At 38.6% G+C, this 14,986-nt stretch overlaps 1 protein-coding gene across 1 annotated transcript in view; it reads left to right on the forward strand.

Annotated features, from left to right (window-relative positions):
• The first annotated feature begins 3,700 nt into the window (after positions 1 to 3,700).
• The window catches only part of LOC132999074 (carbohydrate sulfotransferase 8-like), a 123,005-nt gene continuing 111,719 nt past the window's right edge, over positions 3,701 to 14,986 (forward strand). The window contains exon 1 of the mRNA XM_061068855.1: positions 3,701 to 3,860. Coding sequence (XP_060924838.1) covers positions 3,701 to 3,860 — 160 coding nt within the window. The remainder of the gene's footprint in view (positions 3,861 to 14,986) is intronic.

A 14,986-nucleotide genomic window follows, 5' to 3' on the forward strand; every position in this document is an offset into this window, starting at 1 on the left:
AATCATGTAGTACTGACTGACAGCTGACATTAAAGATTTCATGGTGCTTCTAAAAACTTTTTTTTTTCAATAAATCTTATAACCTGTTGAGTTGCTTTGTACAGTATCAAGAAATCCTGCACTAAATTGTCCGTAGGTTTTTGCTTTATTTCATATATTATACATTTCTATTCCATTCTTTTTCAACATTCTTAAATCCCGCTGTTTCATTCTCACCATACAATCCTGCTATGTAACCCAGGATACGGTAATAAGTATAATCAAATGCACTTAACTTGTGGTAATAGTGGGAAGAAACCAAGGGCAGGACTGTCCACAGATTTCTCACAGCGAGGAGGTTCGTGTGGCACAGTTTCAGGTTAACAATATAAAAGGAGCTGCTGAAACCAGCCACTTGCTTTAGGCTCAGAAAACAAGGACGCTCTTCTCAAATCACCAAAATCAACACTGACATGTATGCATGCTTTTCACACTTTGCTGACTAACCCTAACCCGTACACCATTGCCTTCCCTTGCACTGAACCCAAAGGGGTATAAATCCTAACATTATTTTATGCTTCCAAAACTATCTCTTATATCCAGAAACAACTCATTGACGTTTACCTGGACCCAATATCTTGTAAAACACTGAGGTGAAAAATGGAAATTGTCAAACCTGATCTAATTCTGTAAAGCAAAACAAAAGGATAATATCTGATATTTTTCAGCTGCCTCTCTTGCAAACAATCCTTTCATGACTCTGAATGTGCAGGATGGAAACTGAGCCAACTGCAAAGCACAAAATGGATTTCAGCACAGCAGCTGAAACATGATTTTCTTAGCATTCAGCATCCACTCAATACCTCTAATAAAGGATTTAATTGTTTATAGACAAACCAATGTAGTGCCATACTGAAGCAGGAGAAAACAGCAGAGGTGTCATACGTGTCTGGGATTAAGGAACAAGATGGTGATACCACAGGTACGGGCTTTGTACCAGCTCAACGGCCAAAGTCCCAGTAATCCCAGTAAAGAACACCCTCATGAGTCGTGTGGCTTTAATACAGTGGATAGTGGTCCATGTGTGCTGATTAACAATGGTTGTGAAGTTTACACATAGGAATAAAAATGGCATCCGGCGATGACAGCCACCTGGTTAGCACCTGAGTTGGCATGGCAACAGTGCAGGCGGCAAAAGAGGGGGATGTAATGGTAGATTAATAAAGTTGAATTGTAAGAGGGAGGTTTTTACATAATATCATGTAGAATTTCTTTTTCTTTTTCCATATTTCCTCCAATTTTTAGAGGAACAGCTCCTCACCCCGTATAAAACTCAGCGCTAAATCTGAACGCCTTCACATTCTCATGTAGCAACAGTGAGCATGTGAACAAGGATCACTTCCTCCATCAGATGGAAATGTTTTATCTATAACATATACATCAAGGGCTTGATCTACTAAGATCCCAAATAAAGAGTGCTAAATTGCATGTGCATTATAACAGATTGACAGTTTGGTGGGGGGCCGTTTTGTGGGTGATTTACTAAAAATAACTAAGTCAATAATAACAAGGTCAAACATGGTAGAGGCAGGAGTATTTAAATGAATGTTTTACGTGCGTTACTGGTTTCCACATGGAGCATAAAGGAGAGCAGAGAGATCGCAAGCGCAAAGCTCAATTTAATGCCCTGGGATTGGAGGTGTTAGTGGAAGAGGCAAACACACATGTTGTTGAGCTACAGCCAAGAAATATTAATTTGACTCAAAGAAACGGGATATGGGCGAGTATCTGCGAGAAGATAAATGCTGCTATAAAACCAAAAGAACAACTGATGAAATCAAGAGAAGATGGCAGGACATGAGAAGAAGAACAAAAGACAAAATAGCGCATAATAAAACCTTGGCAAATAAAACAGGTGGGGGGGCCGGTGGAAGAGATGCCTCTGACCAATATTGAGCAGCAGGTGCAGTTCACTTTCTGAAGAAACCCGTTCTCTCCTTGCTTCTTCTGCCGTCTCCTCCTCACCACAGTAACTGCAGCCATCTGTGCGTAACGCTGTCTCGATTAGCACCAACCTTTCAAAAGTACTGAATATAGACGCAGTCACAACCACCGCAATTATTTTCAGGCTTTTTCAATCACTTTGCGTGTGCCAAATTAAAGTATTTGCATCTACTCCTCTCAATGTGCACTCGGGTAGAAACGCCCGATATTGCGTCCGATATCGCCCAATAAGGCAACCATACTAAATGGACAGAGCGTTTTATAGTGCACGCGATCCTTCGGGCGCACCGTAAGTAAATCAGTGGCAAGTGCAATCAAGTTAGCCCATGTTTTAACATGCGCAATCCTTTAGCAGATCAGGCCCTATGTATATAATATGTATATATTAATCTTTGCTTTACTTTCATTCTGCAGAGGTTTTAATGAATATTATGATTGAAATCCTAAAATGGGCAGCACAGCAACCGACAGCATGAAACTAACTCATATTTATAAAACGGATAGTTCCAGCTCTGTAACGTGATTGGCTGAGACGAGTTGACTGCAGTTGCAGGCTATAAACACACACCTGTGACCACGCTACACAAGTATTACTGCATCAGTGACAGGACATTCCTCTTGTATCATTCTGATTGTAGTTTTTGTTGAATATGTCATCAGGGTATACGCATAATTCCTCCTCTTAATATCCAGTGCTTGTGGCTTTTAGAAGTTTGTATGTGTGGTACAGAATTTGGAGAGGGAATATAAATTGCACCTTGAGTTTTTTGTAGTCCTTAAAAAACTTGGAAATATTGCCGTCAAATGGGATTCAAGCACGAATGAGAAGCATTACCAGAGAAACGACACTCATTCATTTTGGTTTGCGAAAGCGCACACGATAGTATAGACTGAAATTCTTCTGCATATTAATTTGAAGGCAGATGCCACTTCTTCATTTTGTTGTATGAACAGAGCCTAGAATCGGTCTTCTGTCTAGTCGGTCCAACTGCTCTACTGTTTAAAGTGCTCTATCCTTAGAAACACAACCCAGATTTCTCTATTTGGAGGAATTAGGTAGTAGACAATCGTGTTTTTATGTTGGCATTCTGAACAGACTTCATGGGTTCAATGGATTTCCAGTATATACTGAGGTGTTTGGGTTTTGTAAATAATATATAGAGATGATTCTATTCTTTCAAGTGGTTATTTAAAAGATACTTGTCCAAGGATGTAGAAGAGGATTCAAATCTGTCTGCTGACTAGAGGCACACTGCCTACTGGCTATTACGTTTATGTTTAGTCAATATTTATCATTATTTAATGTATTATGTCTAAATCACACCAAATTGTGTACTGCACTTCCTCTGGAAATTTACAATACACACACCAAGTCTGAAGCTGATAAGACAAACAGATAGACAGACGTCTGTGGAATTAGATGTAGTTACGCAAAAGTAACAGTGTAATGTTGCATTTGAAAAAAAACTCAAATACCAGTAATTTGGATTTTTACTGAACTACGGTACTTTGTTACGTTGTTACATACCATCGTTACCATACAGCTTGAAATCTGCCTTGTGCAACATTGATACAGAAAGATGAAAACCTCTGAACACAGTCTGCCTCTTTTGCTCACTCTTCTTTTTCCATCTCTTTCTTCCCGCCCTCTCCCCATTTACAGCTCTCCTTGATTTTCTCCAGAACTTATTACATTAGCGTCCGACTGTGCCGCATCATGCTGTGGATGAAGTGGAAGATGGTGGTGGACTCCCTGCGTGGACGGAGAAGGAGACTGCCCTGTTTCCTCTGGTTCCTCCTGCTGTTCGCGGTTGGAGGTCTGGTTCTCTTCATCCACCAGCAGGATCTGTCGGACATGGTCCAGCAACAAGTCCCAGGTTAGTCTTAATGGTTCAATGGCTCTTTGATGGATGTTACAAATCGCACAAATGGTTTGCCAGGCTGTGAACCCTCTTGTTAACTTATACAATTTAATACATATAAAGAAAACACGCTCTAAAAAAGTGGGTTAACACTTAATTATTGTACAACTCAATATAATATGTAGAGGAAATGCTTAGCTGCAAAAGTTAAAAAGGGATATGCTTTCCTTTTTCTCCCAACCTTTGGACTTAGATAAATCTACAGCTATAGGGATGGGCTCTGATCGGCGGTTTCATTTTTGTTTTTGTTCCAATTTGTTAAAATACCTGGATTTGTTAAGAACCAACACATGAAAAGTCACTGAAACAACTGCAAACTGGAATATTTACAGGAGGAATTACAAGTTCTTGGTTCAAATGTCTACTCATACTCACAACATGTTTAAGTAAAAATGTATGGTATTTATAATTTGAAACAGGTGAGTGCTCTGCCTCAGCCTACCGCTGGTGTTATTCTGTGTCATGTGACTTGTTGCTCTCTGTGAGGGACAGTGCAACAATGAGTTTTACTTTAGTTACCATTTAGTGCATTGAAGGCAGTATCAATTTATTTAATTCATATTCACTAAATGATAAAGTAGAAATAATGTGATTTTCACTATGTTCTTACTTTCTTTTTTATGGAGTCTATGTGGTGGCACAGCACTATTGAGTATTTAGGCCATACTGAAAAAAAAAAACAGATTTCAAGAATAATGTTGTAATATAACAAGAAGAAAATCATAATTGAGGAGAAAGTCTTAATATTATAAGAATAAAGCTGTAAACATTTGTTATAAAGGTATTCTATTGTGCTTTAGAAGAGGCAGAAACACCTGATAACAATAAAATACACAACTGAAGACATGCCCCCAACATTCAATAACATCTACTGGTAGTTGTGCAGAAGACTTTCAAAGGTAAATGGGATATTCTACATATAATCTAGTTTTATTTTCGATAATGAAAAAGAACTCCTTAGTGTTTATGTTGTTTTTTCGACATAGACACTAAGGAGAACCCAAGCTCGCCATAATTTTATTCAAAGTCTTAAAAAAAACAATCTCACTGATTCTTGAAAAAGTACAGAAACCATTGACAGGATGATCTTCAGACATTGCAAATCTCAGATGATTGTTCTCCTTAAATTGCCCAAATACACAGTTTTAGCACAGCCCTGTAGTGATGAGCAGCAGGAGTAAAAATGAGTCCGGACGGTGTTAATTAATGTCACATGCAGGACAATGATAAAGTATGTGCTGAATGCCCAACATCCCTTCAGCACAGCAGCTTCAGTGGCTTTGGTTCAATAATCACACCGTTTGTGTCAGTCATGCTTATTCCATCATTCTTTACTACATTTCAATCAAAGTTAATATATTGTTTATATAGTGATTAGAGGAAGAATTAACGCGTTAACTTGAATATAACAAACCTAACCTAAAATACCCTTAAATGGTTCAATGGTTTATGACAGGACTTGTTCTTTCGTCCTCACAAGAAAGACAAGTCCCTTTAATATGACTGTGTAAACAGATTACCGTGTATGTGTTTGTGTTAATTCAGGTTTAACCAAAGAACATGGTGAAGATTTTAAACATTTTCCCAATTATACCCATTTCCATTCCAGCTCAGGGGCCCCGTGGTCAGAGTTTCCACTGTGAAAGTGAAAGGCCAGACATTCAATTTCCAAATGAGTCAAACCTTTGTCCTCATACAGCGACCTGGTGTGCCTCTGCTTGGCACACAGCATTAAGGAGATTGGGGTTTAAGCAGCCGTGATGGACGAGTGTCCTGAGCATGTCAAACAAGAGATCAGCTGCTTGCTTATGGGCCTCTTTGGCTTGAAATACATTTCCACCTAAATGAGTACAGCCTTATTTTCACGTCACTACAGTTGATGAAGCAGCCCCTGACTTTGACTTCTTTTTTATCGAGCCTTTTAAATAAACTCCTAACCATAATGCAGTGTTTGCAATATTTCGTGATTTTTTTACCTGTGACGAATCTGTGAGCGGAGAACCCAGTTGATGTGTCTGTGATGATCAAAGAATGAGCTGGTGAACTGGTCCGGCATGCTCTCTGGAGATAAAAACCCTCATCAGCAGAGTCAGAGAAGCTGCAATCCACTAAGTACCACCACCACAGTGTGTCAACAGCACCGTGAATCATTATGAATATCAGAGCAGTGTCACACTCCACCGCAGTAAGAGCCACTTAGTCAGAGTGGAATCCCTCCAACCCTCTAATATTCCCTTGATTGTCAGATGCTTTCAGGCCCGGTGTCGGCAACATTCTCAATGAGGCAACTTTGCAGGACACTCACAGAGGCGCATACACACATAATGAATAAATGTATAAAGTAGTTGGTTAATGCGTTCGAGAATGACATCAAATTGACAATTTCATCCGTATCATTTTCATGTGTGACAAAAACCAGATGCTGTGAAAGTCCTGTCTGCCACATGTACAGGGGGCACAGCAATTTTCAACAGCAGCACCGATCACTGTCAGCACGGCTAGGTGTGACATTTGAATTTGACTTGGAATCTGCTGTGTGTGTGTGTGTGTGTGTGTGTGTACCTCTGTTTTTGTGAACATTTTTAGATGTTCAGGAAGTAAGATCATTTTGGCGCCTGCTTTCATGACTTCAAAGAATGGACGTGAATGTAAACATGGTCTCAATATTAGGATTTAAATGTCTGGTATATTGCAAAAGTACTGATAGTGATATGATAACAAAGTAAAGAGAGAATGCTCAATAACTACTCTGTACACTGGTTCACTTTGCATGAGGTACTGCATTACCTACTGATTTTGTGCACCAACTGTATGATGCATCATTGATAGTGATAGTGAGTAATAATAATAAACTGTATTTGTGTGGCACCGTTCATGCAAGAAATGCAGCTCCAAGTGCTTTAAATACAATATAGATACAACTTGTTTAAATGTAATTCATATTAGAGAACAGATTTTAATTTTAATTTGACACTGCTTTGTGAATACACTAAGTTGGATGTATCATCTAATTTGGAGAACATAAATTAATGTTTAATTTCAGTAATGCATCAACCAACATGTTTTTTTTAATTGCCAATGGCATTGGTGATTTTTACAGTGCAGGGCAGCAAATATATAATTCTGATATCATGTTGGTGTCTTTATTTTTGCATCTGATGAAATACGAAACCATACAATGTTTGTTTGTAGTTGAATCTATGTTTTGTTGCATTTTATAAAAGTCATCATCATCAACAACAAAAACATCAACAACAAATTTAATTTCACAAAAGTGTTCTGTAAATTGGTTCACAATACAATTATTGCCACATAATTCATGAATTCATTATTAGAATCTTTGGAACAGTTCTCTTGTAACTCATCAGTCTACTCCATAGTCCTCGTGTTGGAGTCATTATCCATTCTCTTATTAAAAAACAAATCCACTGTCAGGTCGTCCTTGAGTCGTTCCACACTCAGTCCTTTGTTTCTGTCAGAGAGAAGATCTCCCTGTACTGCAGACTTGGGCCTTTTTAACTCAGCAGACATGCACAAAAAAAGCTGTGACACACTAAAGGAAAGAGTAAACACAAGAATCATAATATGGGCACTTTAAAATGATGATGAAATACTGAGGAAATATAATGTAGGTCTGGGGCCCAATGTGAAGTCCTTCTGCTTATTAAAACTGATGTTAGAGGAAAAACCCAACCAGCATTTATGCCCTGACGTATCATTATATCATAAACATTTTAGCAGCTGACTACGAATAATTTCACTTAGTGCTTTGATTTATTGTGGTTAACTGGACAAAGTGCATCATAAAAAAGAGATTTTGATCAACTTTACTATTGAGAAGCATGCAAAGTTGATTGGAGGTGTTACTTTTAGAGACAGGACACAACCAGTAGGACAAATCACCAAATGTGGGAGAAGTCCTCCTTATTAAAGTGGCATATGTGGGCTGTGAAATAAAGCAATCCCTTGTTCACGCCCTTTCAAGGTTATCACAAGAAGAAAGTTGGCTATAAATACATAACATATATAACATTGCAGAATATGTCCATTAGTTAAATGTTATATAAAAGCAGATGTCTAAGTGTAAACTGTAAGTGGAATACATATTATTTGTTACAAAAATTGAATGAACTAGAGCAGTGCCCGTTCTAAACTTGCCTGTTTGGAATGGGCTGTTTACTTGGCCTGTTTAATGCTGATTGCAGCTTTCTTACTGAAACTGTCAAAGTGAATTGCAGTGTAAAACGATCAGCTTCAGTATTCACCAGCGCTACACAAAGAGCTGCTCACCTGTTTGTTCAAAGAGACGTGAAACTGGACCCAGTGCGCAGAATCTCGTCCAAGTGTACACAGACCAAGTGTGAAGCTGATAAGATGAACAGAGATTGGTGGAATAAGTAGATAAACTAGTTTAGTGCCCATTTAAACCGGTTTGGAATTGTGTGTTCTCTTGTCCTGTTTTAAAGCTCCGTAGCTACTTCAGAATGTATCATTGTCCTCCTCAAACTGTCACTTTTTATTGTGTGTGTGGAGAGTTTTTTATAAACAGCCAATGGGGCAGATGAGCTAGAAAACTTTGTGATCATCCCACCTGGTTTTTCTGCAGTGAAGTCATTAGGTCCAAGTCGTACCAAATTCGACACTGCACTTCCTTCAGCCCTTAATAATTCACAAGTGTGAAGCCGCTAAGATGAAAGGTTCTCGAGATATGCGTTCCACACACAGACATCTGGACAGACAGAGATTTCTGGAATAAGTAGATAGATGGTGAAAAGGAACCGGACAGCAGCATTTTATAAATGGTGTATCTATTTTTTTGATTATGATGCACTTTTAATCATAAACATAGTGTATGTCTTAGTATAAACTCGGCAGTCTGAGCACATCTGTTTATTCCACTTTTAGAATTAGTGACTATTCTGGTTTAGTAAAACATCCATGAGTGACTGTGTGTTGTGTACAGAATCACAGTAGCTACACAGTTTTCATAGCCCCCCTTCTAAAGCACAATGAGCAAGCGGTATCTTTGCCGGAAGCCATGGTGCTTCACCCTAGCAAAAGCTCATATCTAATAGAACCGAGTTATAATACATTGGGTGTCAGCTTTTATCTGCCTCCCCCTCCTTCGCCACCTCTTTATTTGGCTTCTGTTGCGCTTGAGAGCTTTGTATCCCATGGTTTAGATGGCCTGCACAATGGTGGCTGAGAAAACTGCAGTTTAACTGGCCAGTCTCCCCCCCGAATCTCTCCCAAGTAATTGTTAAAGGACAATTGGAGAAACAGCAGCCAGTTTCTCAGGGAGAAGAGATACCTGAAGTGCTAGCAGTTGAGATAAATTGTCTGCACAAATTTACACCTCTGGGCATTTTTCAGATGAGTTTGGCAGTGAGGACCAACTGCTGTGGTGAATAGAAGGTCGCTGTGTGTCACCTCACAGGCCCCGGCACAGAGCAGTCCTTAAGTGGAGGAGAGGAGGTAAAATGTTTGCAGCGTTACAGTATAATGGTGGAAATTCATCATTCTAAAGTGAGATCAAGGTGAACAAGGGCTTGGTTTAAATGATAAAATCACACCATTGTTAAGTGTTTTCAACAGGAGTAGCCTATATTACCCTGTGTGCGTACAGTTTAGTATTACTGGCTTCAGCTGGCTGTGGCTGTGTGGGTGAAACTACACACAAACCGCACATGGGGGAGGTTAGCCTTCAAAGCTTTCTGCCAGAAAGCCTCTGCAGATGGATAATATTGTCAAAGGGTATGTTATAACCCAAACCACCATATTTTACCAAACTTAACCAAGTAGTTTTGTTGCCTAAACTTAACCAAACTACGAGTTAAAACCAAAGCATCTGTCAGTTCTCATAGAATCACACAGACAATACTATTTTTAAATTTTGTCTTAATCTTTTATTTTACTTTAAACTTAAATAGATGTTAAAATGGAAAGCAGCACTATCAGGGCTGTTACCTCACTGCAAGAAGGTTCTTGGTTCAAATCCCAGCTCTAAATTGACTGTAGGTGTGAATGTGAGCGTGCATGATTGTTTGTTTGTTTGTGTACGTTGGCCTTGTCATCCCCCAGCTCTCATTCAATGTCAGCTGGGATTGGCTTCAGCTTCCCTCACAACCCTTAAGAGGATAAGTGGTACAGATGGATGGATGGAACATGCAAATCAAATTCACAACTTGAAGTAAAATGATGTTGCAAGAAACTGATTTTCTGCTTCGCATGAGCTCTCTTTTGTCTTTAATTACTAATGCACGTTATACAATATTGGAATGAATATGCAATTAAGTAGCACAGCCTTGACAGCGGCAGCTTGACGAAAGATGTTAGTTTATGCTCTGATGTTTGATGACTGAGTTGAGATTTTAAAATAAATATGCCATTTGTAATTAAAGAAATTAGTTTTATATGCTTTTCCACTCAGCCTCCTGTGCTGATGAACCCATCAGGTTGCAGCTGCAGCTTGCAGGTGTCAGCAGCTGATTGTTGATCAGATATAAAGACACTGGCAAATACCACAGTGGCCTATTCATGCACTCACAATATTATTATGAATAGTGTGTGTGAAATTAAATGGATTTTCTGTAATTATTGATTAGGTTATTTTACATATTAACATGGGATCTTACAAAATGATATAACCGAACAGTTCCCACACCAAGCAAAATGGGAATAAACTGTTTGAAGAACCAGACAAAAAGTTATGATTGTTTAAAATATAGAGATCTGATGTTCCCTAACAGCAGCTAAAGATATACAATTTGAATAAATGAAAACCAAGGAGCAGCCTATGCGTCATGTAAGAGGGATCTATCTTATAATGAACCCACAGTGGATTATCAAGTGACTGCAGCGTGTTTGAACTTCTTTTGATTCACTGCTAGTTTTTCACATCCACTTGAATTTGTTGACTGTCATTGCCCCATAGCATTTGTTTGTGAAATAATCACGTTTCTTCCAGCAATATGAGCTTTAACAAAAATCCTCACAGTTTCAGAGACAGGTAGCCACTAGGTGATGAACAAATTGAAACATTTAGGAATGTTGGAGCCATACTATTTCCCAGGAGTTGGTGAAGACCAATAAATGTATCTAAAAAGAGAAAGACTTACATTTGTCAGCTGGACATGTAAATGGTTGTACATTGCTGTTATTGGTTTACTTCTTGTTTCCACTGCAAGAAAGGGATCATAAAGGCCTAAATAACAGTGTGTGTGCTTCCCCCAAATCACTTGCTGGTAAAGATGGATGATTCTATCTCCTGCTAGAGAAGATATAATCAATACCTTCATTTCTCTTCTCTCCTTAAGTGGCTGACATCTACTGTAAATGTAGAGGGAGGTGCATGCACAGTTAAAAACCAAAGTCTGAAGCAGTTAGTCCCGCCTGACTGAAGTAAAAATAAAACCGTCTTCTACTCTTGAAAATCCCATGATGCATTTAATCCTATGACATAGTCCAGTCAAGTCGACGTCTACTGCTGTTAGAAACACAAAGGAGAAATAAAGTCCATATTCATGTATGTCTCCCCCCCTCTCTATTTAGGCAGCATGCTGTTGAGTAAGCTGGAATCTACAGAGGAAATATAGTGTTCAATAAAACACTGAAGTGATGTGTCATCTAATGTTGCATGGCGTACCAATACCACAAAAGTATCACACTGCCCCGCTGTTAAAAAATTGTACAATTCCCCATTTCACTTTCATCGTTATTTTAGGAATGGCAGTGTTTTAATAACAGCCGTATTTCCTATGAGTTGTTTCGATGTGCAACAGCAGGGGAGTGTGTGTGCAACTCCCTGCAGGAACAGTGGATGTGCCGTTATTTTAGCTTCCATTTGACAATAATACGAGAAGTAAGGCTTCAGCTGCAAGTGCTCTCGCCACCCGGTTGTAAAAGATCTTTAAAGTCTATGCACAATAACGACAGAGACAGGTTAGTCGATGTGATAGATAACCATGCCCTCAAATGGCCTCAAAGTCAAGTGACCTATTTTGTGACAAGTGAACTATTTGTAAACTTCAGAGTTTGAATTGAATTGAAAAGGTTATTAATGGCAATAAAAACAGTTAAAATTATCACAATCTTTATAATTCACTTACCAATTTGGCCAACATTTTTAGATACACAAAGTCACACAGTTAACTTTAACTTTGACAAACTTGGAAGCTTCTAAAAATCCCACGCTCAGATTAATGCAGGTCATCCATAAAAGTAATAAATGATATAAACATGGCAAAACATTTGTACAATTCTATCACTAAAATGTGCTTGATGTATTGAGTCTTATTAAATCATTAATCTGGTTGAAACTGTAAAGTTAATTATCAAAGGAATCACATCAAACTAATACAAATAAATAAAAAAACAGATTAAAACAAAATAAAAACAGATTATTTGCACATGATGGAAAAGCTTTAATAGCACAATCATCAAATATAATTATGAAAGTTACAATTGTGCTAATCCATTGTCGAAAACATACCTGTATAAAAAACTTAACAAGGTCAAAAGTAAAAGACTCAACTTAACTTTACTACAATTTCATTAACCATGAAAATAATTAACTGTAAGCCTGTCACTTAATGGTGATGAAGCTCAAATTGAGGATTATTAGTCTGCACACTTGTAATAATACACTGAAGTAGACTGAAAACAAATGACTCAATAAACCCCCTTGGTGGAGCTCTGTACTCTGCTGAGAGCATTATCCGCTTTCTAATTTTGTCAAATTGGATTAAAAAATGTAAAAAAAAACCAGGTTCATGTTGTTTTTCAGCAGATAAAAAATTCATAATTTTGGAAGTGCCTCCAAGCAGTTTAAATGTAGTATGAGCTGTATATGTGCAGGTTTGACATGCACATATAGAAGAGGTCAACAGTTGAGAGATACTGACGAGTTGGCGGTAAAGTGATCAAGATTAACACGATACATGGAGGCTTGTAGGTTTGGCTGTAAACAGATCAAAATCATTCTAAAATCCATTTTCTTTCCGTTAAAATTTTTTTTTTAGACTAAATAAAATAAATAGAATTGAATGAATCATCTGTTGGACCATTGTTGGCACCATCCAATTCGTTATCGCTCTATCTCCACGCACATGGAGCCTGCCAGGAAATGGGCATATTGTTTCATGCTGGAAGGAAAAATTTGATCTCTCCGTCAGAGGTCCAATAATCCCTTAAGCCTTGTCTGTTTGCAAAGTCCAATTTAGCTGTCCCTTAATGTAATTAAATTGTGCTGATGACCCCCAGAGCAGTGGTGCGGCACCATATTTGAATGCAAATCCTCCCTTGGATGTTTGTGGAAAAAAGCCGAATGTTATTTTATCCTGACTTTCCATTTTTTTTCATCTGTGTGCGTAAAGCTCCTTTGACAAAGCCTGTTTGTGTTGTGTTGGCACGATCCCTTCTATTCCTTCCAGAGAAGGATGATCATTGGAAAGCAGAAGTTGGCAAAGCCAACTCCATCACAGTGTTTTTACACAGCCTTAAGTAGAATGTGCCCTAAGAAAACAGGAAGTATTCTGTCTCTGGAGCATAAGAATCTCAACACACCTTGACTAGATTCTTAACAATACAAGCTAAGCTTTGGCCTCCTGCTCAGTGTTGGGATCACATGGCATTTGGCATGGGACATGTATCCCAGCAACTATGATAGCAACTGCTGTTCCACATTCAGTGCCGCCTTCCCCATGTTCACCTCAGGGAGCAGAGGAAACCTTACCAGGGGCCCTTGGGATTCCTTGCCCAGAAGAAAACGAGAAGAAAAAAAAGAAAATGTTTTCATGCATGGGTATCAGGTGCCTGCATCACCGTCTCTTCAGTCTCCTCCAGACCTGGGCCATGTCTATTGGATTTAAAATAGAGCAGCTTAGAGGCAAGTGCAAGGTCATGTGGTTTTCCATTAACATTAATGCCCGGGGTTATGCCATGGGAGCCTTGCAACATAATCTGTTTTCCCTGCCATCTGATCGTTCTGGCCAATGGCCTTTACTGCATTTATCAATCTATACAAATAGATTTCCCCTCTTCACATCCCTGCTCCAGCACAGGTCAGAGTAAAGAAGACTCAAAGAAAGCCCTTGTATAAATATTGAAACGGTTGAAAGAATTTTGCAAGAAAGTAATGCATGAAAAACAAAACTCATTGTACATAGAGTAAAAGGCAAACAACAACCTTAAAATTTCTCTTTTTTAAATAGATAGCAAACAATTGGAACTTCTGTTTTTCAGAAAACTCATTTGTTTTGGGAAAGAAAGGCTGCTTTGTGTGGTTCAGTGGGATAAAGGTGAAGGCACAAATTACAAGAATGTCACTCTTGCCGTTTCCAGACATGAACTCCGAAACATTACAGCACAGAGTGGTCCGGGGTTTGCCTTTCAGATATACAGATTGTAACAAGAGATTCTCCAATCAGACATAGGATATAAAAATCATATATCTTATTGATATATTGTTTCTAAGTTCACATGTTTGTGTTAACAGCACATTAACCCTGTCCCCTATCAGCAAAAGCCCTCGAATATTTTTCTCTTTCATCTCAAGATATTTCTTGGTCGCAGTGAATCCCCTGTTGTATTCCAATTGGGCTCATTTGGACATTCGTTTTTATCAGGGGGTTGTCAGGAGTAACTCTGGATTATGTGTGCTTTCGCATCCACATTTGCGTTCTCACATTCAGCCCCTCTGGATAATATCAAGAGATTATCTGGAGTTCAGTGCATATCTGTAAGCAACCTCAGTAGAGCACATACTCTGCCAACAGTCACTTTAATTTAAGTCATGAATAATTTAGTCATATCACTCCTTTGAATATCCCTAAATTTATTTCCATCGATATCCAAGCATTATTCCCCAGGAAAGCTCTTAAAATCTTTAACGCTCTTATCCAATATGTAAAAGATCCCCTTTGTCTGGACCCACACCAAAAGTCAATGGGTTCTTTCTTGGCTCATGTCCTATCCTTAAACCAAGTTCCGTGCAAATCCGTTCAAAATTTTCTGCATAATTGTGCTGAATAACAAACAAACAAACAAATGGACAGGGTGGAAAAATAACCTCCTTTGCAGAG

This window comes from Limanda limanda, chromosome 3, assembly GCF_963576545.1.
Source record: "Limanda limanda chromosome 3, fLimLim1.1, whole genome shotgun sequence".
In the NCBI taxonomy this organism is placed as follows: domain Eukaryota; kingdom Metazoa; phylum Chordata; class Actinopteri; order Pleuronectiformes; family Pleuronectidae; genus Limanda; species Limanda limanda.